The sequence below is a fragment of the Pelophylax lessonae genome (assembly GCF_965119305.1).
Source record: "Pelophylax lessonae genome assembly, chromosome: 3".
Lineage (NCBI taxonomy): Eukaryota > Metazoa > Chordata > Amphibia > Anura > Ranidae > Pelophylax > Pelophylax lessonae.
Genome location: NC_138770.1, coordinates 624,649,898 through 624,673,759, shown reverse-complemented (window position 1 = coordinate 624,673,759; position 23,862 = coordinate 624,649,898). Strand labels below are relative to the sequence as shown.

At 45.9% G+C, this 23,862-nt stretch overlaps 1 protein-coding gene across 1 annotated transcript in view; it reads left to right on the top strand.

Moving 5' to 3' along the window:
• Nucleotides 1-13,807: 13,807 nt before the first annotated feature.
• Nucleotides 13,808-23,862, top strand: part of PPP2R5A (protein phosphatase 2 regulatory subunit B'alpha) — a 229,891-nt gene continuing 219,836 nt past the window's right edge. Inside the window, exon 1 of the mRNA XM_082252330.1 lies at nt 13,808-14,186. Coding sequence (XP_082108456.1) covers nt 14,039-14,186 — 148 coding nt within the window. The 5' untranslated portion in view covers nt 13,808-14,038. The remainder of the gene's footprint in view (nt 14,187-23,862) is intronic.

Below are 23,862 nucleotides of genomic sequence, written 5' to 3'. Positions count from 1 at the left end.
AGACAGGTATACTCATTACAGGGGACAAGTGTGGGCTCCTGCTAGGAGAGGTGCTCCACTCGAGACAGCACTCCATTCTGGAGGAGGGATTCCATGTCCATCAGGCTGAGAGGGTCAGGGAGGCTAAACGAGTCTTGTGGACTGGGAGAACAGGGATCAGTAGGCGAGTCCAGGGGACTGAAGAAATCTGAAGGTCTCAGAGGAGTGAGAGATCCCAAGGTGCCAGCAGATCCCCTATTGAGAAGCCAGGTGTGGGCCCGTGCAGCAGGGTGCTGTAACTACTGGATGAGTGAGTCAGGAGAGCCCAGGGAGCTGAGAAAGCTGGGTAAGATGGTCTGAGGGACCAGTAAAAAGAGCAGGAGTGCTGCTGAACAGGGAGCCAAGTGGCTTCCCATTTTCTGTTATCTGTTTAGATAGTGAAAATCCCGTGCATGGGAAACTGGTCTTTTTCAAACTTTTCTTTAACGTTTGTTTAAAAAAATGGTCGGGCAAGACTTAAAACCACAGTTCAGACTGGGATTGGGAGTGGACTCACTACAAATGCTTCTACCACTGAGCTGAATGCCCCGATATCACAGGGTCAACAGTGTGCTCCCTGGTGTGCCTTCCCATGCATGTATCACTTCCTATCCTCTGGGAGATGGTAAATGCAGGAGGTGGTTGGGCCTCATGGTCCTTATTTATAAAGATGTGATGGAATCAGTTTTACCAACCTACCAGATTGAAATGTTTTTACTGGTATTTCCAAAAGTGGCAGAGCTGTGTAAATCACAGAACTGGATGGACAGAAATAAAAAATCTTTCGGCAGGTAAAGCAGCTTCAGTATGTATTTGATCTATGTATTTAGCTGTTTTCCTGGAGTTCAACTTTAACTACTTTACCACAGGAGGATTTTGCTGTCTTACGTCCAGGCCACTTTTTGCGATTCGGCGCTGTCCGACTTTAACTGACAATTGCGCGGTCGTGCGACGCTGTACCCAATCGAAATTTACGTCCTTTTTTTCCCACAAACAGAGCTTTCTTTTGGTGGTATTTGATCACCTGTGCGATTTTTACTTTTTGCGCTATAAACAAAAAAAGAGCGTTTATTTTGAAAAAATAACAATATTTTTAACATTTTTTTATATGAAATTCCCCCCCAAAAAAATGTAAAAATCAAAATTTTTTTACATTTTTGGCCAATTTGTTTTTTGCTACCTATGTTTGGTAAAAAAAATCACAATAAGCATATTTTGATTGGTTTGCGCAAAAGTTATTGCGTTTACTAACTAAGGGAAAGATTTCTGTCATTTTTTTTAACGTGTAATGGCGGCGATCTGCGTTTTTTTTTTGCGGGATTGAGACATTGCGGCGAACAGATCGGACCCTTGACTGACATTTTTGACACTTTTGGGGGTACCAGTGACAGGTACTGGCAGGGAAGGGGTTAATTTTATTGGAGAGGGAGGGGTTAATGTATGCCTGGTGCTTACTAACGTGTGTGGGGGGAGGTGACTGAGTGACACAAGGACAGATCGCATGTTCAGCTATGCTGAACACTGCAATCTGTCACTCCTTTTCTCTTAGAGGATCCGCCCGCTCTGTTTACACAAGCGGGCGGATCTCCAAACTGGATTCCCTGATGATCGGGGAAGAGCAGCGGCGGCGATCCTCCCCTGGCCCGACTCCCGCTGTGACTGAAAACAGCGGGAGCGTGCCTCCGGCGGCGCACGAGCGCCGCCTACAGGGGGAGGAGTCCAGCGACGTAGGTCTACGTCGCTGGATGGAATCGAGCCACTTTGCCGCAGTACGGTCAATGTGATTGGTCGGCAAGTGGTTAAAATAATCTTACAGTAGGCTATTGTAGTATCACAAAACTTTTGTTTATTTCAAACATCTGCTTCTGTTAATGTGTTTATTCTGTGTTTTCCATAGTCTCTTGTTAGTATTCCACAGGGGTGCATACAGATCAGTGAATAATTCAGCAAAACCTGAAAGCACCGCATTTATCTTCTGAAAAAGTATGCCAGTAAAAGTCCCACAGAGAGGAGACTGAATTGCAATTTGCATAAAGCTCATGACTGCTGTAAAAAATTTTCATTGATGTCATCAGTGCTTTTTTCTCCATAAAATCACCTTAGACTTTGGAAAAGCTGTGCTTCTGTAACTGAAGTAAAGGGGATCATGTGGGAACAAAATTCTACATGTAGGAAAACAAAATGTACGAGATCAAATATCTCCACACAGCGCTAACACAACTTCTCTAGTCCCACGGCTTGAACAGGACCTGATTCTTGGCAGTGAGAGGCAGAAGAAACATGACTAGGGTAGTTCAGATCCCACCTGTTTAACCATATTATCAGTACCCAACACCAACTGCCCTTTACCTCTAAATGACAACACTAACTCAGCATTTGGATTACATAAATGGCCGGTTCGGCCTTTTATTAAACAAAACCATAAATAACAGAAAAACGTAAAACAGTCAAACCAATCCAGATCAAAGAATGGTTGCAGATCCTTGACAATACCATCTCCCACAACTTTGGCGTCTGTTGAACCATTAAATTAGGTTCTGTCCCCAGCCGCCAAAACACCGCCTTCGAGGACTATCCTAACTGACCACAGACCCCTACCACCTTACACTACCCAGTTGGTCTAGACTGAACCAGACCAACCATAGGACTCCATACCTGACATGGGTCCCACCATTTTATCGTTCAACACCATGTTTTGGACCCTCGTCAAGGACCCCAACCCTGACAGCAGCACAAGTGTGAAACCTTACACTTGTGCCCACCGCCACAACTGGAAAGCCCTCTGGATACCATCCTGTATTCCCAAGGCCTACATGTCAATACCCACCGCCTTGGGATGCATTCCATCCCCTCTCAGGTACAACCATGTGTCCGTCTCCAGCTCCACATGTCTAACCACTAATCCACTATTCCTAGCAATCAATCTGCCCACCTCCTTATTTACCTTTATCTGGGCATTATTCAACTTCTCCCCCAACCTGACCCCTCTCTATGCAGTGTGTGTCACCATATTTGACCATACTTTAATTATGTCAGGGAAGGAAGACCTAAGTTGCAGGAAGTCCAGTTGCACATCCCTAATCAGTTCCCTCATAAAACGTAGAATTAAGTAGTTCTCACCAGCATGTAAGACCAAAACATCCGGTGGTCTGTCCAGCCGGGCAAATCAGTGAACTTCAGGTAAGACCCTCTACCAGAGTATCCCTGGCACCCCAATTCATCTAACAATGCCCTCCTCTCTTGAAAATCCCAACTGCCATCCTTTGGGTCTAACCTCTGCCCTCTTTGCCCCCCAGAACACATAAGAGTGCCCCAGAATCCAGATGAGACACTGGGGAAAATCTGTAAAGACATAAAGATGACCATGCACCAACGTACCAAAAGTTCCAGCAACAAAAAGCAGAAATAATACAAAGAACGACAGGAAAAACAGGCAGGGGGAAACACACCACCCATCACTGATAAACTACAGCAGGTGAGACCGCACATATATTTTGTATCTCTTGGACTCCCACCTGCCTATTCGTTTCACCATTCCTTAATAAGACCCCACCGTGATGCCTGTTGAAAGAATGGGAGGAACAATCTCCAGCAACCAACCCTGCCTCCAATAGACACTTAAGGAAAACCGCAAGGAATTGAAACTTGGACAGAAATTAACCATCCGAGCGGATGAACAAGGCACCCTCCTCTCTGGGCTGCACATTCAGAAATTGTTCCATTGCTAAGACTGGACAAAGCTGAGTGCTATTGCCCCTAAACAAGTCAACCTGCACTCCTTTGCCTATCTGGTCAGTCTTGGATCGCCTAATCTAGAGCTTTACCAATGAGACAAACACCTAGCATCCCCCACCAACATTCCCCCCAGAACTCTCCTGGATGGGCTAATTAACTCACTAATCCGGAAAGCACCAAAGAAAAGGCCACCAAAAAAGCGTCCTGAAACAAAGTTGCCTCATAAGGTGATGAACAAACCATAGGCAAACAGTCCAGCACTGAACTCAGTGCTGAAAAGGAAACTGGTCTCCTAGAATCACAACTACGCCTTCCCCTCCATTACCCTTTAAGCGCCTGAAGCAAAACACAAAAAACTTGGCGAAATCTGTGATACCTGCAAACTTAAATAAAAACGCAAATCCCGACAATTTTAGATCCACCATGGACACTGAGGTACCCTGCATAAGATTATAGCAAACGAGCACCAAAGATGAAACAAACAAAGATAAAATTCCCAGTTCAATTTGCCAACCAGTCTGCTTACCAACCAAATTGGCCTGTCTAACAGTTTGCGTCAATACAGGGGTTTAGTTAGCACACATTTGCAAACGCATGTGAAAGCTGCAGGGCCACGTCAAGGCTCCCTGTTACCTGCAGTCCTAACTCTAATGAATTTTAAAGAGTCTCCACAGTAGGAGCACATGCAAGCTAATGGATAGATAGGGGGCAGGTGAGCCTGGAGGTGGCCCATCCCTCCTGAAAGGTAATTGGGGGCATAATGGAAGCCCAGCTGATAGTATTACAGCAAAGGCACCCAGTATGTCCACTCACCAGTACACATATACAACAAAGAAAATGGCCTCTGCCCCCACCTATAACTGGCCTTCATAGATGACAGGCCCACCCCAAAATCCTCTCCATCTACCTCCTCTAATAAAGAGAACCGTTCCTTCCACGCTTTGGAATAAGACACCTATGTTGCCGCGCTGAGCAAGTCCAGTATCAGTCCAGCGGCGACTGCAATGCAATCCTCCATAGACGCCAAGGGCAAGGCACCCCATGCTGCTCCCTCCGTTGCCAACACACAAAACTTGTCCCGCTGAAAACGAGACAATGCGTCTGCTAATTTGTTGGTAGCTCCTGGGATGTGAACAGCATAAATCAACTTATTTAATCGCAAACAACTCAAAACCAAGTAATGCCAAAACCTAACCACCGGTGGGGAAGAAGCTCAGATGTTGTCAATTGCTTAAACCACACCCATATTGTAACAATTGAATCACAATTTTTTGTTCTGAAAAGCCTCCCCACAAAGTTCTACTGCCAAGACAATGGGAAATAGCTTAAGTAACACCAGGTTCCTCAAAAATCCAGCAGTGTGCCACTCCTCAGGCCATGGCTCAGCTCTCCAACCCCCCCCCTGAAAATAAGCCCCATATCCAGCTGAACCCGTCGCATCTGTGAACAGGACCAGATCCGCATTGCTGACTGGACCCTTCAGCCATAAAGAATGGTCAATCAAAGATTCAAGAAAAATATCCCAAATACGCAGGTTGGCCCTGAGCCCCATGGAAAGCCGTATATAATGGCCCGGGGCCTTGATGCCGACAAATGCCTGCAGAAAATCCTCCCCATGGGAATAATCATGCAAACATATTTTAGCTTACCTAGCAGGGATTGTTGCTCCCGCAACCGAATCCTCCGTCGTCCGCATGCTTGTCCCACTTCCATTCACAGAGCCAATAATTTATCCATAGGCAATCTAGATTCCATGGCCAATGAATGGATCGTTATTCTGAGAAAAAACCCATTTCGTGGCAAGGCCTTCTGTCTTGTCCAGTGCAAAAGGCATGCCGAAACATTTCGCAAGATGTTGCAATGTCCCCAGCAGGATCTCACAAGTCCTTGACTCTGGCGGTCCAATGCATACGCATAAAAAAAATTATCCAGATAGTGGATGACTGAGTTCACCCCCGAGACCCCCTTAACCGTCCACTCAATGGAACGAACTAAACATTTCAAACAGGGCACACTAGATAGAACAACCCATCGGCAAGCAACGATCTTCAAAGTAAGAACCTTGCCAACAGCATCCTAGCAAATGGAAACCCTGATGGACTGGGAACAGCCGGAATGCTGATTCAACATGAGATTTAGCCATGAGTGAGCCCAGGCCGTATCTACGTACCCAGGAAACAGCTGTGTCGAATGATGTGTAGTTAACTGCCAATTTCAGTGTGTCCATACCATCATTCACTGAGCCTCCTTTCGGATACAAGAAATGATGAATCATTCAAAATTTTCCTTGCTCCTTCTTTGGAACTACGCCCAATGGGGAAACTACAAGCCATGGAAGAGGCGGGAAAGAAAATGGGCCACTCATGTGACCCAAGTTAACTTCTTTCAGCAGCTTCTTTGACACAACCGATGAAATAAGGAGCGCTGAATGTAAAATATTGGAAATGGGAGGGACCTCCCGCAACGTACTTAGGATTTGTCCTTTCCAGTCTCACTGGTGTCGTCCCTTTTTCCAGAATTATTGCTGGCACGCCCTTTACCTTTTCTAAAATGCAAGTAAGGTAATAATTTCCTCCACAGCCAGAACATTCGTGTTTGAAGCTACAGGCGCTTCAAAACTGCAAGTGTCTTTATTAAACTGCCAACAAATCCTCTACCTTCTAGGGGCTGGCGGTGGTGGAGACACCGCCGACCTCCCCCCAGGAAAAAACTGACCCCCAGTCCTGGAAGAAGTCATCAACTTCATCCAGAGGCTGATATCTTTGTGATCCCAGGGTATGGAGGGGGGATGGCTTTTTGCTGACGAAACGATTCATCATAGCGGATCCATGCCAGCCCCCTGTATATCCTATATAAGCCTCACTAATGGCTTCCAAGTAGCAAAACAGGGCCGAACAGTTCTCCAGTGCTTTTTCCCAGATCACGCTAACAAAAATTGCAAATGCTTGCAACCAATTTGGAATAAGCTGGTACCTCCTCTTCTCCTCATTCTCCTTCTGGCTTTCGTCCGGTCTAACGCGATCCGAGTTTTTCAAATGGGAGCAGGGAAAATATTTCAACATACTCACCCTTCCAAAATTTTTTGCGAGCTTTAAGGTGTGCCCCCAAAGGTCCCTCAAAGCATACATTTACCTCACATTTTGCCGAGTCAGCTAACTGCACCTTTTCCACTTCTTTTTCTCCATCCTTTGAAATCTCTGGCGTTACCGACGGAGCACAAACGCCCCCAAAAAACATCTCCCTCCCCTGAAAGGGGAGCCCACGGCAATACTGGCGGGGAGTCCCTCATTACCCCTGCTTCCACTCTCCGCAAGTCCTGCAGACTATCCCAGAGGCCTCTGCCAGCCTGACCTGAACCCGCCACCTGCCACCTGCTCTTAGGCCCCATGGTCCTCATCCCACCCCCTTCCCAACACAACAGAAGAAAAACAAGACAAATCAGAAATAGTACTTTCACCGGACTGCATTGGGCAGGAATCAATGCCAGCCATCACTCCGGATGCCCCTGCTGCCTCCAGCTCCCCATCCTCAGAGCTGCTGACTTCCCCCTCAGAGCGGATGTCTTCCTGTCTGTGGATTGTATACTCTAATCTGAATTCACTATTGCATCTAGCCGTAATTTCACATTTGCAGGTTTGCCTAGTTGAGGTGTTAATTACTCTAACTGGAAGTAGTTAAATTGGGAGTGAGCACTTCTACTCCTCCCTTTTAGTGAATTAGGCTCCCTGTGTGGTTGCCTGGATCATTGTAGACTGTGAGCTGAGACCCCAGAGCACTTCCAGCTACACTGACAGACCCCCCCCCCCCCCCCTCCCCCTCGTCCAGCTTCCTTCTCCTATGGTAGTCTTCATTTAAAGCCCAGCACAGCTATACTGTATATGTGCACCTCCCCAGTGTCCTGTGTGAATTTTTTCTCTATTCTCTTATGAATTGAATGTACAATGCATCCTTACTGATAAGAGAAAACTGGGCCAGAACCTATGATCAGCCCCTTCCATCCTGAATATGCCCATTGGCTACCCAGGAACAGTGCCCGTCTCTGGAAGTGATGTCACTAGCTTTCAGTAACCATACCCACTTGCTGCTCAGAGCAGGAAGAGGAATTGAAGTCATGTAAATACACTGAAAACTGTAAAATAAAGGTAGAAAAACTGGGATTTTTTTTCATTTTTGACAAATAAGGTGAACTTAGCTAAAAATAATAATTGCAGGGAAGAATTTAAGGTATTAGGCTGTACTTCAGCTTTAATTACCACCTTAATCAGCCACAGAACCTGTGTAATTAATGTGTGTCCTGGTTTAAAGCAATGAGGTGGCATCCCTAGATCTGTCCTGTCAGGAAGGGGGGGGGGGGGGGGTAAACCTTCCGGAATTAAAGTGGTTACACTAGAACTTCAACCATAAAAACATAAAGAATTTGGTTTTGTTCCCTTTTTATTATAATTAATATTATTATTATATAGCACCAAAAGTTTGCGCAGCACTTAACAAAATGAAGGCAGACATTACAGTTACAATACAATTTGGTACAAAAGGAATGAGAGGGCAAACAAACTCTTTTAAACAAAAAGGTTCAATACCATATGTGTGGTAAATCACAGCACTTCTTGCTTTATGGCTTAGGCCAGAATGGCATTGGGCCTTGCTGCCTCTTCAGGATCCTTGATGATTTGCTGCAAGGCACTGATCTTTAGTATAATGGAAGACTTGCGACACATCTGTGCAGGGTGATCATGTGCATATACAAAGCACCCACAAGGTTCGCTGCCAGGAACAAGCACATGTGTATGCAAAGGTGTGGAAATGCCCTGCCCATGTGCAGCTATGCCACAAGTTTCTGTCAAGTTCTACAAACCTGGCACAGACCTGCTGCACATCTGCATACACACACAATAATAATAAGTGATGAACCTTTAAAAAGAAAAAATGAGTAAGGAACATAAGGGACAACTGAGCAGCGACCTATTAATGCGTATAGAGTCCACTGGATTGCCCCTAAACATGCTGCTTACAACACCTGGAGGCCTTGCAGTGATCAGTTGCTAAATTTTATACTCAGCGAGATTGTGTGGGTAGATCCATGCTAGCGCCCCCCCGAAATGAGATGCCCCAATGGTACATATACTCAGGATCTGCTTAAATAGTTGCCAGAGTTCCAAAAACTCTAAAGTAACCTCTATCGGGCATCTGCAAATTAAGGAAACCTGCGTTCTTTCTTTCAGTCAGTTGCTCTCCCCATATTAACAGCAGGTCCCAGAACAGTGATAGACGCCCCGATCTCTTTACGTGAAATCCTAGGTGTAATTAAACAGTCCAATCCATCCTCAGGACCAGGGCCTGATGGGTTCTGAGGGAAGTACTATCGGACATTTGCAGCCTCTCTGGCTTTTCACCTTGAATGCTTTTTTAATTCCCTCCAAGCTGGTCAGGGCTTGAATGATGACTTAAATTTGGCATACATATCAGTAATACCCAAGCCGGGCAAAGACTCGGGAGAAGTTGAAAATTATAGGCCAATTTAATTGATCAATAATGATCTGAAGCTCCTAATTAAAACCTTAGCTAATAGATGAGCCTCCTTTATTAATGGGCATGTTCATAAAGATCAGGTAGGGTTTATCCTCAGTAGACAAGGTCCAGACCAGATCCACAGTTAACATTTCGAGCAGTTAACACTCTGTTATTAAAGCGGAGTTCCACCCTAAAATTAGACTTACCTCCATCTTCTTGCTCCGGGTCACCTGAAAAACAAATGGATAATTGCAGTTTTTTTTTTTACTTACCTGGTTTAGAAGAAAATATTTTTTGATAACGCTCTGATTGGCAGAGCGAAACGCGTCAAGCCGTCCGAATACGCGGGTGGAACGCACGGCCATTTGCTTGGCGTCCCGCGGGTTTGCACAAGGCTGTTTGTCTCCCTGCACAGTGTAAGTGTAATTTTATTTTGCGTGCTAATAAACTGTTAAACATATTGCACGATGATGGCCCTTTTCTTTTCATGAACTGGGAGAGTATTGCCTGGATATAGAGTGAGAGGCATTGGTTCGGCACCCTGCTCCTGCTGACGATCTATTGAGGGGTCTACTTCATAAGACCATTGTTAAGGCGTTTTTTTATCCAGCTTCTGGTGAGTGGGGAACCGAGAGGGGAGCACTACCTCACCTGGACTGAGCACTGGCACTTTATTATTCATTTATTTATGAAGCACAGAGCACTTGAATGAGCACAGAGACTTTTCACTTTAAGAATATTGGATGAAGATTATAGAAATTTATGAATTTTTTATATTTTTTATATATATATATTTTTTATATATACATATTTTTTGATGCATATGATAATTTTCACATTTTTTTCTTTTACACATGGAATGTTTTATTTATATATTATTTATAATTGATATTCATTTTTGATATTTACTTGATCTGTATGCACAGGATTCATGGTTGCACTCAGCACAGCTTTGCACTAGCACTTTATCATTGACACATATTTATTAGGTGTTCAGGCACAAGCAGCGCAGGTACATAGTTGTTTCATTGTTTGAAAGGTATTACCTTTTATACCTGCAGCAGCTTCTTATTATTATTTTGTTTATATCACATATATTGACACCTAGTGATCCTAAGCGCAAACCCCTCACATTTGAATTAGAAGAAAATATACTCACCTTACTTCCTCTTCCTCCCCTCGGCGGCCACGGCGATTCGTCACTTCCTGGCTTGCATTGATTCCTGGCAGCTGAACGTCATCGCTCCCAGGAATCAATGCGCCTGCACCAGCCCCTGACGCCAGTTCCGGTGCAGGCGCGTCATACCTTGCTAAACAGCTTCTGGGCATGCTCAGAAGCTGTGCAGGGATGACGATGCGGCACCGGAAGTGACGGCGGGGCCAGTGCAGTGCATCGTGGGACCGAAGAAGACGGAAGAGGACACAGAAGAGGATCGCGCTGGCTTCAAGCTGCACACACCTGAGATGGCAGCGCTGGACAATACATTTTCAAGGCAAGTATTTCTTCTAAAAGGTAAGTGCAACCCGGGACAGATCAGAGGCTAGCCATTGTGGAATGCACTAGCCCTGACTGTCCCGGGGGTATTTTTATTTAAAAAAAACGTTCCCAGGGTGGAACTCCGCTAGGTTGTAAACCTCAGAAATAAAAAAATACCTGAAAGACAAAGACATAATGAGCTAGTATGCATCGCATACTAGCTAATTTTGAAATACTTACCTTGGAACGAAGCCCCGCAGTGCTGCCCGCTCACCTCTCTCACGGGTGACATGTTCGGTCGCCCTTCTTCCGAGTTTGCGGCACCCGGCCATCTGATTGGCTGGAGCCGTGATGACGTCACTCCCACGCATGCCCGACGTTCATGGCACAGGGCTCTGAAGGAACTGCACGAGCGGCTGTTCCTTCAGAGCGGATGGCCAGTGCTGTCACTGGCTGTATGCAAAGTAAATATCTCCTAAAGGGTACAAGTTTAGGAGATATTTACAGTACCTATAGATAAGCCTTATCATAGGTTTACCTATAGGTACAAGTTGCAGAGGAGGGTTTACTTCCTCTTTAACCACTTGCCGACTGCCTAACGCCGATCTACGTCGGCAGTCAGCCCCTCACAGGCAAAGTGACGTAGGGCTATGTCACTAGCTTGTGAGGGTCTAGGGAGCGAGCGCGCGCCCCTGGAGGCGCGCTCCCGCTCCCGCGTGGTCACGGACCCCCCCGCGCGTGTGACCGGCGGACCCGATGTCCGCCGGTCACTCGGCGATCGGCGGGGGAGAGGGAGAATGTCAGGCAGCTTGTGTAAACAAGCCACCTGTCATTCTCCTTGCTGTTAGGATACTGATCACTCGGATCTAGTATGTAGATCCGTTGATCAGTGTCCATACAGCTCAAGCCCCAGCCAATCACAGTAGAAAGCACGCCCCTAGGGATACACACAGCCCCTCCCTCCCAAATAAAGTTAACCCCTTCACTACCAGTGTATTTTTACAGTAACAGTGCATATATATAGCACTGATTACTGTAGAAATGTCACTGGTAACCCCAAAAGTGTCAAAAATGTCAGTCAAGGGTCCGATCTGTCCGCCCCAATGTCGCAGTACCGCAAAAAAAAATCGCAGATCGCCGCCATTACACGTTAAAAAAAAAAACAACAAAAATGACAGAAATCTTTCCCTTTGTTAGTAAACGCGATAACTTTTGCGCAAACCAATCAAAATACGCTTTTTGCGATTTTTTTTACCAAACATAGGTAGCATAAAACAAATTGGCCGAAAAAGTAAAAAAATTTTGATTTTTAAATTTTTTTTTTGGGGAATTTCATATAAAAAAAATGTGAAAAATATTGCTATTTTTGCAAAATTGCCGCTCTTTTTTTGTTTATAGCGCGTGATCAAAAAATCGCACAGGTGATCAAATACCACCAAAAGAAAGCTCTGTTTGTGGGAAAAAAAGGACGCCAAATTCGTTTAGGTACAGCGTCGCACGACCGCGCAATTGTCCGTTAAAGTCACGCAGTGCCGAATGGCAAAATACCCCCTGGTCGGAATGGGGGTAAAATCTTCCGGGGCTTAAGTGGTTAAATTTGGGGTGGTCATGGGACTCACGTCAGGAGGGTATGTTCTCCAAAAATCATTTGATTTGGTTTCTTGGTCATATATGTATGAATTGTTAGGAGCTTGGGGCTTCAGCAAGCACTTTCTTAGGGTTTCGCGATCCCTATACTCATCCACGACAGTGAAGGTTTGCCTACAGGGCTTCCATTGGGATCCAATTTCTATTTCTTGCGAAACGAGACAAGGGTGCCCACTCCCGCCCCTTATTTTTGCTATAGCCATAGAATCTTTGGCAATTGCGATACGATCCGTCCCGAACATTCAAGGTGTGCAATGCGGGAATCAAACTAAAAAATGAGCCCTGTTTGCTGACAATATGCTCTTGTTTATAACGTTGCCCTTAATCTCCCTACCTAATATACACCATATTGTCAAAGTATTGGGACGCCTGCCTATACACATACATGAACTTTAATGGCATCCCAGTCTTAGTCCGTAGGGTTCAATACTGAGTTGGCCCACCCTTTGCAGCTATAACAGCTTCAACTCTTCTGGGAAGGCTGTCCACAAGGTTTAGGAGTGTGTCTATGGGAATGTTTGACCATTCTTCCAGAACACATTTGTGAGGTCAGGCACTGATGTTGGAGAGAAGGCCTGGCTCGCAGTCTATGCTCTAATTCATACCAAAGGTGTTCTATTGGGTTGAGGTCAGGACTCTGTGCAGGCCAGTCAAGTTCCTCCACCGCAAACTCGCTCATCCATGTCTTTATGGGCCTTGCTTTGTGCACTGGTGTGCAGTCATGTTGGAACAGGAAGGGGCCATCCCCAAACTGTTCCCACAAAGTTAGGAGCGTGAAATTGTCCAACATGTCTTGGTATGCTGACGCCTTAAAAGTTTCCTTTGCTGTAAGTAAGGGGCCAAGGCTGCAATTCAGAACGCTCCGGTGTGAATGGAGCCTAAAAATGGTGCACACAGAATCTGGTGGTATGCAGAAGCATAGTAACCAATCAGCTTTCAGGTTGTATTGTCAAAAGCTTATTTGAACAAGCTGAAGTTGGAAGCTGATTGGTTGCTATGCAGAGCTGAACCAGATTCTGAGTGTCCCAGTACTACTCCCCCTAGTGACTGTGTGAAGTATTGTGTGATTGAGCAGTAATACACATCAGTGTGTTATAAACAGTTCAAATCCTAAACTCCATTCACTGGGCAAGTCATATGACTGGTTTACACAGAACTCCTTGCTGTACTCAGTGGAATTCTTTTTTTCGGCCTGTCATTGGCTGAGCCACCTGTTGATGCAGATCTGTCAGTCCCCATGACAACACAGCCCGCCTACCACTATGTTCAAAAATGTTTTTTTTTTTTTCTTAACCGTGCGTTACGTAAGCAGCGAAGCGCCGCCTCTCTTTCCCCGCGGTGCTCTGCCGCCCTCTACTGGCCAAGGACCGCACATTCCTTCCGACTCCAGAGCGCTATGTGAGGTGGGAGCCGTCACGTTGATTCTGGCGTTCTGATTGGTCGGGCGGGCTGTCACTCAGCGTCCGGCGCTCTGAGAGAACACAGACAGTCACCGAACCGCTGCCGCCGCCGCTGCCACAGGTTTCCCCGCAGAGCGGCCCATGGAGGCTCCGCTGTGACGGAAAAGTTTCCCCGGGGAGGATGGCGGGGAGAAGTGTGACGGAGAGCCGTTAGAAGGGCCGGGACCGGACTCGCTCTTCTTCTTTCGTCATGTCGGCCATCTCTGCCGCCGAGAAAGTGGACGGCTTCACCAGGAAGTCTGTGCGGAAGGCGCAGAGGCAGAAGAGGTCTCAGGGATCCTCACAGTTCCGGGGCCAGGGGGCGCTGGTGGAGCTTTCCCCCCTACCGGCACTCAAAGGTGAGAGAGGCCCACTGCATGGAGGGTGTATGAGGGGGGAGGGGTCACTGCATGGAGGGTGTATGAGGGGGGAGGGGTCACTGCATGGAGGGTGTATGAGGGGGGAGGGGTCACTGCATGGAGGGTGTATGAGGGGGAGGGGTCACTGCATGGAGGGTGTATGAGGGGGGAGGGGTCACTGCATGGAGGGTGTATGAGGGGGAGGGGTCACTGCATGGAGGGTGTATGAGGGGGAGGGGTCACTGCATGGAGGGTGTATGAGGGGAGGGGCTATGCATGGGAGCACCTGGAGGTTGTATGAGGGGAGGGGCTATGCATTGGAGCAGCACCTGGAGGGGGCACTACAGGGCAGAAGCTGGAGGGTGTATGAGGGGGGAGGGGTCACTGCATGGCAGCACCTGGAGGGTGCGTGGGGGGGGAACTACAAGGCAGCACCTGGAGGGTGCGTGGGGGGGGACTACAAGGCAGCACCTGGAGGGTGCGTGGGGGGGGGACTACAAGGCAGCACCTGGAGGGTGCGTGGGGGGGGACTACAAGGCAGCACCTGGAGGGTGCGTGGGGGGGGGACTACAAGGCAGCACCTGGAAGGTGCGTGGGGGGGGGGGACTACAAGGCAGCACCTGGAAGGTGCGTGGGGGGGGGGGACTACAAGGCAGCACCTGGAGGGTGCGTGGGGGGGGGGACTACAAGGCAGCACCTGGAGGGTGCGTGGGGGGGGGGACTACAAGGCAGCACCTGGAAGGTGCGTGGGGGGGGGGGACTACAAGGCAGCACCTGGAAGGTGCGTGGGGGGGGGGACTACAAGGCAGCACCTGGAGGGTGCGTGGGGATGACGACTACAAGGCAGCACCTGGAGGGTGCGTGGGGGGGGGACTACAAGGCAGCACCTGGAAGGTGCGTGGGGGGGGGACTACAAGGCAGCACCTGGAGGGTGCGTGGGGGGGGGGACTACAAGGCAGCACCTGGAGGGTGCGTGGGGATGACGACTACAAGGCAGCACCTGGAGGGTGCGTGGGGATGACGACTACAAGGCAGCACCTGGAGGGTGCGTGGGGGGGGACTACAAGGCAGCACCTGGAAGGTGCGTGGGGGGGGACTACAAGGCAGCACCTGGAGGGTGCGTGGGGGGGGGGACTACAAGGCAGCACCTGGAGGGTGCGTGGGGATGACGACTACAAGGCAGCACCTGGAGGGTGCGTGGGGATGACGACTACAAGGCAGCACCTGGAGGGTGCGTGGGGGGGGGACTACAAGGCAGCACCTGGAGGGTGCGTGGGGGGGGGGACTACAAGGCAGCACCTGGAAGGTGCGTGGGGGGGGGACTACAAGGCAGCACCTGGAGGGTGCGTGGGGATGACGACTACAAGGCAGCACCTGGAGGGTGCGTGGGGGGGGGACTACAAGGCAGCACCTGGAAGGTGCGTGGGGGGGGGACTACAAGGCAGCACCTGGAGGGTGCGTGGGGATGACGACTACAAGGCAGCACCTGGAGGGTGCGTGGGGATGACGACTACAAGGCAGCACCTGGAGGGTGCGTGGGGATGACGACTACAAGGCAGCACCTGGAGGGTGCGTGGGGATGACGACTACAAGGCAGCACCTGGAGGGTGCGTGGGGATGACGACTACAAGGCAGCACCTGGAGGGTGCGTGGGGGGGGGGACTACAAGGCAGCACCTGGAGGGTGCGTGGGGGGGGGGACTACAAGGCAGCACCTGGAGGGTGCGGGGGATGACGACTACAAGGCAGCACCTGGAGGGTGCGGGGGGGGGGACTACAAGGCAGCACCTGGAGGGTGATGGGGGGGACTGCAAGGCAGCACCTGGAGGGTGCCGGGGGGGGAACTACAAGGCAGCACCTGGATGGTGTATGAGGTGGGGGGGACTACAAGGCAGCACCTGGAGGGTGCGTGGGGGGGGGACTACAAGGCAGCACCTGGAGGGTGTATGAGGTGGGGGGGACTACAAGGCAGCACCTGGAGGGTGTATGAGGTGGGGGGTGTCACTTCATGGCAGCATGTGGAGGGTGCATGAGGGGAGTTCATTGCAAGGCAGCACCTAAAGGACGTTTGAGAGGCTTTTGCTGGGGGCAGAACCTGGAGGACGATGCAGGGGAACTGGAGAGTGATGCAGAAACCTGGAGGGTGTATGAGGGACACTTACTGCCTGGCAGCACCTGGGGGGTGTATGAGGGACCATGTCAGGCGTGTATGTGGTAGGGGGAGCTTACTGTCAGGCAGCACCTGGAGGATGTATGATAAGCTAAATGTCAAGTATTTGGGGGTGGGCACATTGCTGTGGATGGGGGAGGTGACATCGCCTCTCTAAGGACTTGTGAATGTTCTCTGACTCTCCTGTGTGGGGGGATGATTGGTGTCGGTCATGCGGAGCATTGATTGCTGGCTCTACCATTACGGTTTAGGTAATCCCATCTTATAGTTTTGGATGGGGAATACCAGGATGAACACAGCTGTCAGGTGTTGGTTGTTGTCTGTGTCCCCGCTGGGGGGATTCTCCCTCCCGTTTGTCCTGGTGACCCTTTGTCTCTGGTAAAGAAATTGATGCTAAATCCAAAATTTGGGTTGTCATGGGAACAACTTCGAACTCTCTTCTTACCTTCTATCACTGGGTGATCTACAAAATATGAACTCAGCAGCCCAGCGACTCCAGCGAGGTTCTGTACTAATCCCCCATTCTGCCCCGCACACCCAGTCACCATTTTTTTTTCTTGTCATCAGGCGCAGGCTGTATCTTCTGTAGTCTTGCAGTTTGCCCTCTCAGGATTACAGTATGTTCTGTAGATTGCCCCAAAACCTTCTGGGACATGTAATGTGAGGATCCCAGGAAGCCACGGGCAGCAGGGGGGATGGAAGCGCAAATGATCCAGAAGTGCAGGGCCAGAGATTTGAGATATATATTGTGATTGTATTATAAGAGGTAGGAGGGATTCATTTGAAGAACTTGTAACATGTTCCAGCATCTGCAGCCTATCCCTCTTGACCCCCCCCCCCCGACAGCGGGCGGGGATCCTCTCCCCACACTCAGTGTCACAATTTGATGAAAACCACGTGGCCGTGCAGTGCTCCACCCACATGCCCATGGCATTCATTCACAGTTTCCTGTGAATGAATGCCTTCAAGTACTGTCAGCCATTGCGGCTGATGGCTTGTAGTTTTAAATGAACTAGGAGGGTGCTGGTGAGTGCTCTGGTACTCTGCTGATCTTAGATAATTGCCTGCCCATACCAGGCAGGAGCCTATGCTGAGATTCTGCAGGAGCCCAAGCTTTCACCTGTGATCTGCTGATCGCAGGTGGGTGCAATCATGCTCAGCTGGCTCCTTAGGAAAAAAAAAAAAAAATAAAAAAAAAAAATATATATATATATATATATATATATATATATATATATATATATATCTATATATCTATATATATATATATATATATATATCATGTAAAAAAAAATGCATTCATAAAAAAAATATATATTATAAATGCACATTTTTTTTTTACAGGTAATTAAAAAAAAAAAAAAAAATATATATATAATAAATGCATTTTGTTTTTACATGTAATAAATATATAATTTATTACATGTAAAAACAAAATGCATTTATAATAAATAAATATATATTATAAATGCACATTTTTTTTTTTACAATTAATAAAAAAAATATATATATTTATTTATTTTTAATTACCTGTAAAAAAGAAAAAAAATGTGCATTTTATTAATATATATATATATAATATATATTTATTTTATGAATGCATTTTTTTACATGTTATATATATATATATATATATATATATATATATATATATATATTATATATTTTTTTTTTTTTTTAAGGTTAACCTATCCTTTAATAGTAGGTGGGTGAGGAAGGTGCACTTTAACCATCCCCTGCTCCTGAAAGTAAAAAAAGTTTTGACCTTACACTGTGGGTGTAAAAAAAAAAAAAAAAAAAAAAAATATATATATATATATATATAATTTTAAACTGTACATATAGATCTTGCTGTTGGTGAAAAGAAGTTCTTTGTTGGGTTGGAGTAGAAGCAGGGGACAATACAAGGTGCTAATTTTGCCCTGTAAGAGCCGACCTATAGGGTACAGTGAGGAGGCCGTCACTTTCATTTTGTATCCCTTATTTCAAGAGAGGGACACTAAAGGGCCGAATATCGGGGGTGATCGGCCGGTACAATAGAAACTGGCTGACGTACGGCAGCCGGCCTAACAGAAGCCGGCTTCTGTCAAAGGGTCATGACCAAAAAAGGTCTGCCAATCGGCTCTTCAGTTTTTTTTTTTTTTTGTTCAGCCCGCTGGGTTAAATGGAAAAAAACCTTCTAGTTTGTACCAGGCTTTTCTCCAGGGAACCATGATCTGTGGGGATACATAAATGAGGGTATTAGATTTAAGTATCCTCGTACATACTCATGATGAATGGGTCAGTGAAGGGTTTATTGATGGTCTTGGGATAAAGTGAACAACTTTGTCTTTTAGGCCCGGTTCACATCTGGGCATTCTAGAATCGTGTGATTCTGGAATGTGCTTAAAATCACTGTACAATGCGATTTCGGGGGCCATTATGGTTAACGCATCCCAAACATGCAAAACGCTCAAAGGCACTTTCCAAAAAAGCGCCAAAGTCTGCTCTAAAAAAAGGTACAGGAGCTACTTTGGCGCACTTTTGGAGCACAGAGCAGCCAATTCAAATGAATGGTGCTGTTCCAGAAACCGGGCAAAAGATGCACTAAAACTGCAACACTGCCGTCACCAGGTGTAAATGAGGCCTTTGCCCTGATGAACAGTTATAAGCTTACTGTGAGGTCTTGTGTACACAGGCTCTGAGTTTATAAGGTGCTCAAAGCAAAATTGCACAACTTCTTGTTTTAACGTCTATAACAGTTGAAATGCAGTTTAGACTGATCTCAGAGCACCCCAAATCCAGATTTCTGCTTCTCATGGTGTGTACATGAGCCATTCAAGGCTCTCTGTGGAAACATAAGGAGGGTACACAGCTACTGTACAGGGTGAGAGGAAACAGCAGCTCCAGGGTATGGGATGGAGTGAAACATTCCTGGCAGTGACGGCTCCTGTGGAGGAGGTGAGGACAATATGGAGTGTCATGTAGTAGCAGTGCCTGTAGGTGAGGTGAATGAGACGGGCAGGATTAAAATCTACTGAAGGAATGTGACTTTCTAAGTTAAATTATTTGTGTGCAACTGTGCATGCACTACCAACAGATTATTGATACAACACCGATGATTTACACAGCGCTTTACCTATATATTGTACATTCGCATCAGTCTCTGCCCTCAGGGAGCTTCCAATCTAAGGTCCTTAACTTGCATTCATACGTACACATACTAGGACCAATTTAGACAGGATCCAATTACCAGCCAGCATGTCTTTGGAGTGTGGGAGGAAACTGGAGTACCCGGAGGAAACCCACACAGGGATCAACTTCATTTTTCTGTTTATCCTCATCAGACAATTGGGACTTATTTATCAAGCCTTTAAGTCAAAATTTGTTTTGGGGGTTTGTGCAGTTGTTTCCTTTATATGTTGTTACAGAGATGAATTTTTCCTGCTGGTTGGGTTTTACATGGTTTGTTTGATCTATGTTAATGTGGGCTAATTGCTCGAACCGGATGTTTTTGTCAGCAGCGTTGAGAAAGTGCAAATAAAGTGCACCACTGTACTGTCACTGCAGGATTCTTTATAAATTGTGTGTGTATTGGTATATATTTATCATATAACATTGTGTGTGTGTATATTATAATATACGGTATATATATCATATTTTTGTGGTGGCTGCACACTAGTAAGTTGCAATTTATTACACTTTTGGTTTTGGGTGTAGATACATTTTAAACAAAAGTGAAACCAAAATATATATACATGCACTATTATTACCTTGTGATTCTGAAAATAACCATACCCTGAAATTTGTCTGGTTCAGAGACTGGCTTTCATTTAGTGTATGGTTCTGCAGAAGTCGATCATTTGACTTCTGTTAAAGGAACATGCTGGGAAACTCTTCTCTATAGACAGCTGCTGATCAATGTATTCTGACAGTGGTAGGTAGGTAGGTACCACTGTCAAAATACCTGGGAGTTGGGGTTGGTTGATGTTCTTTCATTCACCTAGTTTGAGGATGGAGGAATCTGATGGTTATTTTTGGGTGTTTTTTCTATTTTATTTTTTTGTTCACTGGCTGAGAAAAAAGCGAACATTGTAAGACCAGTTTACAGAATTTGTTTCCCCAAAATTTCCTATCTATTCCAGATCTATACCTGCTGTACTATGTATTTATATGTGTGTTAGGGGGGGATGGGTGCGCTGATAGGATGTTGAAGCTGCTCCCGGTATTCAGTGCTTCATGAATATGTGATAAATATGTGGTGTATATTAAGGTGCGCTAAACAACAATAATAAAGACCCAAATGAATGGGATAAATGATGAAATAACATTTCATAAATAGTTAATAGCATGTGCTGGTGACACAAAAGTGATCCATAGAAATGAATCAACTTCTACATAAACAAAAAAGTTCATAAGTGTCCATTGATAAAGTGAAGATTTAAGCTGAAGATGAATAAAATAAACTTGCTTCCAAATCCAAAATCCACCACCGAGTGAAATTCCTCCTTACCAGACGGAAGAAGTAAGGTGCCAATAACTTAACATATGTGCTGAAAACAAAGCGGAAATCCCATAGTAATCCAAAGCCACCTCGTGAGAAACACCTGAATTGGTCTCTTACCAGATGGAAATCAATAAACGCTTGAAAATTGGCTCTCAAAGAACACTATCTTCCCCTCCTCCTTCACATTCACATAAGTCTTTCCAATAAGCCACACTGCCGGTCAATCCAAGATAAGGAGATCCAAAATGAACCTTTTTTGATCCAATGGTATGTCGTAATTGGCATCCAAAATCCGAACCTTGGTTGTATTTATATGAAAAGGTATCCTGTTCTATTTGCACTGCTTTCTTTGTGTGAAATCTCTGGTTTCCTGCTAGTTCCCCACACTAGGCATGAGAGCGCAGCATGGTCAGTATGCTGGCCTACTCTCTTCCAATAATCAGACTTGTGCGGTCATGCCGACACACAAATTTACATTTGGTGCTCCTCTATTTACATGTATTTTAACACACTTCCTGTTCCTTGGTGGCTACATGTCTCCCCCACTAATCTATGGAGGGGGCCATGGTTGTCAACCTAGGCTGCTCTTCTGATGTGAGCTACAAACATGTCAATTTCTCTTCATCTCCAATTAAATGAAAGAAGTGCAGTTGGTAGTTTGCAGAAGATAGTGAAGGAAGACATTTTTCTGTGCAGTTTGCAGGAAGTGATGAGGATACAGCATTTTTAGCTTAAAGGGTATTTTCTCTGCCTACTGAGCTTGGAAAAAAACAAACCAATGCAGCCATCGCATCTAAGGATCGTAAACTGGAATGAATTGCATTTTTGTTCTTGGGCTTATTTCTACTCATTTGGTAGAGAGGATATTGGAAGCGAAATGCTTGTTTGTCTGCTACATAGATTGCTATACATCAAAATGTCAGCTGGCTACTGAGTTTTTGTTTTGTAAACTTTTTTTCATTTAAAGTGTAAGTGACACTCGGGCCCGTGTGTATGGCTGCCCGTCTGACCGAAGCCAGCCGTTTGGCCAGCTTCTGTTGAAGGAGCATGACTGAAAAAAGGTCTGCCGATTGGCATCCGATCATCTCTTTCAGCCAATGGCTGAGAGTGCTGGCAGGGGGCCGTCCTCCTGTCAGAACACAATAGTCCAGCAGGGGAGATCGCTGTGCTAATATTGAATTGTTAGTACAGTGGGTCCTCTTGAGACCTTCAGTTTTTCATTCAGCACGCTGGTTTGAACAAAATAAAACTGTTGGCGTGTACTGGGGTTAATTCCACAAGTTAACTTCGGTTGCTTTGATCGACACTATGGCCTTCGAGGACCGGAGCGACTTCATAACGTCATTTCCAGTCCAGGCAGGAAGGAAAAATCTTTTTTTTTTTAAAATCTTTGTTTTTAAAGGTAAAGAAGAGATTTGGAGTCTTTTTGACCCCCAGATGTCTCCATAAATATGACCTGTCATCCTTATTTCTATTACAAGGGATGTTAGAATTTACTTGTAATAGGAACAAAAGTGATGAAAGCAAAAAATGGACAGTGTAAAAAAAACAAAAAAAAAACAAAGCCTCCAAGCTTGTGTGCAGAAGCGAGCACATATGTAAGTCGTGCACGCGTATGTAAACGCCGGTATTCGAAGCACACATGTGAAGTATCGCTGCAAACGTTGGAGCAATAATTCTAGCTCTAGACCTCCTCTGTAACTCTTAAACAGGAAACCTGTAAAGATGTTTCGAGCATTGCCTAGCCTATGGTACCATAGTTTGCGGCCATTCCATGTGTGCAATTTGAAGCGTGACGCTTTGGGTATCTATTAACTCGTGTAACATCTTCTTTCACATTCTACTAAAAAAAATGATGTATTTTGTTCAAAAAAGCTTCATTTGCAAAACCGCTGTGCAAATACTGTGTGACATAAAAAATTGCAATGATCGCCATTTTATTCCCTAGTGCCTCTACTAAAAAAAAAGTATAATGTTTGGGGGTTATAAGTATTTTCTAGTTAAAAAAATATGGATTTAAGCTTGTAAACAAAAAGTGCCAAAAAAAAGCCTGGTCAGCAAGTGGTTAAATAATTCTGGTGGAAATAGTTGTGTAGAATCTGGATCCTATAGGCCCTATTATTCATAACAAACGACTATCCACGATTAAAAAATGTTGTTAAGCCCACATTTTACATTGGTCCGATTTGACATGAAATCGGAGACCATTGTCAGCAATTGCACACCCCAATTGGTGTGCCGCCGACTTTGCGTCGCCGCACCGATTCTTAAAAGTAGTTTCTGTACTACTTTTGGTGACTTCGGGGGGCCATTTCAATAGACATCTGTGTAGGAACCCGCAGAGATGTCTGAAAACGCCCCAAAGTCAGACTGAAATGCCAGCTTGAAGTCGTGCGAGTTTGACTGAACTCGCACAATTTTGAAATGGTCTCAGTGTGAACCTAGACTAAGGGCCAATTCACACAGATGTAGAGGCTGTTCACTGTACAAAAGAGTCCATTTCTTTTCCTGCGCACACGCCTGCCACAAATCGGTGACAGGCTGCAGCTGTACACTGGTAACAGATCTGAGCGTTTACATGTGTACATGGATCGGTCAACAGTCCTGGAAGCAAACTGTGTGAATAAACCCCTAACATACCTTCCTCTTTATTAATCCTGTTCTTTTATTCTGTATCTAGCCACATTGCTGCATTTCTGCAGAAAACCTGTATGCTATTTGACATCTGGGCCTGATCATGTGATCATATAGTGCTAGAATCGTGTCATAGGCACCCTCCTTTTGTCCTACAGACCACATTCAGTTGTGACTCAATAAATGGCTCAATGAAAGTCCTGTTTTCTTCGTAACACCTGAAGAGAAATGTTGGATGACATTTATCAGTGAAGAGGGAGCTAGAGAGACCTATATAACAAAGAATGTTCTACATTGTGGCATAGGGGATATGTGCTTTCCTTCTTTCAGAATCTGGTGGCGATGTGTCATTATTATACAATACAATTTTAAAGCATAACTAAAGGC